The sequence below is a fragment of the Amphimedon queenslandica genome, unplaced genomic scaffold, assembly GCF_000090795.2.
Source record: "Amphimedon queenslandica unplaced genomic scaffold, v1.1 AMPQUscaffold_12089, whole genome shotgun sequence".
In the NCBI taxonomy this organism is placed as follows: Eukaryota; Metazoa; Porifera; class Demospongiae; order Haplosclerida; family Niphatidae; genus Amphimedon; species Amphimedon queenslandica.
In genome coordinates, this window is record NW_003547672.1 from 13,835 (window position 1) to 15,073 (window position 1,239).

Here is a 1,239-nt window from a genome sequence, read left to right on the forward strand (position 1 = left end):
ATTTATTTCATATCTGCATGCATGCTACTTTTTTTGCTGCATCAAAAGCTTTTAAGCAGGGTGTGGCTCAAAATTCACGCCTTCAAACTCCCAAATATCCTGAATTATACGGAAACCACGTGGGGAATTTTAAATATGGAGGCAACCAGTTCAGTAAAAGAAAGAGAACACCTGTACAGACTGATAGTTAGGTAAAGAACAATCCTTTAAATATATCTTATGTGTCACCAGTCAGTTACGTTATGATGGCTACGAATCTGCTGCTTCTAATTTAGCTCGTAACTTCAGTGCCTACCCTCCCTGCGCCCCATCATCCCGTCTCTCTCATCTTGTAAGACTAGGAAACCAAATGGAGGGAGAAGGTAAGGAAGACAAGAACAAACTATATATTTCATGTACTAGTAATTGCTATTTTTACTGTTGGAATGAAATTGCAAGTATTAAAATTAAATATTGTAGAATTATTATACCAAAAGTTACGATAATTCCTGTTTTATTTTTAACCCTTTGTTAAAAGCCAGTAAGCCGGATCACAGTGACGTATTGTCACACATTAGTGGGCGGGGCATCATGGACTTGGAATTTGAGAGTGACGGTAATAATTAATTATTAATAATGAATAATAATTGAATCTCGTTACAGAGAAGATTATGTCTCCTCCAGCCCATAGACACGAGTTAGGATACGTAACGTCACATAAAGGACCTGTCCTCTGTTCTAATTTTAGCCACGACGGTAATGACATCATTATTACATCATAATTAATGCATTTTTATTCATTTAATCTATTTATGATATTTAACACTGCAACATCATTCATGTCTTTATTGTTACTTAAAATAGCTTCATTACTTGCTAATAATAGAATAATCATTATGTCATCATTACAGGTAGACTGGTAGCAACAGGCTCTGCCGATATGTCCATTAGGATACTAGACGTTGATCGAATGGCCACTAAAAGTACCGTCGGCCAGCAAGACCCCCACCCTGTCATTAGAACCCTCTACGATCACTCAGACGCTATTCTCTCTCTCTCGTTTCATCCGACCGTATCAGTACTTGCCTCAGGGAGTCGAGATAATTTTATAAAGTTTTTCGATTATTCGAAACCCTCGGTCAAGAGAGCTTATAGGTCTGTGATTGAAGTGGCTAGCGTAAGGTGCTTAACTTTTCATCCGTCAGGGGATTATATATTAGTGGGGACTGAGCAAAGCACATGTGAGAGAAATAAATACAA

The 1,239-nt window shown here is 37.7% G+C and overlaps 1 protein-coding gene across 1 annotated transcript; it reads left to right on the forward strand.

Moving 5' to 3' along the window:
• Nucleotides 1-117: 117 nt before the first annotated feature.
• Nucleotides 118-1,234, forward strand: LOC105314985 (cleavage stimulation factor subunit 1-like; the record flags this gene model as incomplete). Its single annotated transcript, XM_020004619.1, has 5 exons — nt 118-191; nt 232-362; nt 518-595; nt 643-735; nt 891-1,234. Coding segments are annotated over exons 1-5 (702 nt in total), but the record flags the coding sequence as incomplete, so codon positions are not given.
• Nucleotides 1,235-1,239: the final 5 nt, after the last annotated feature.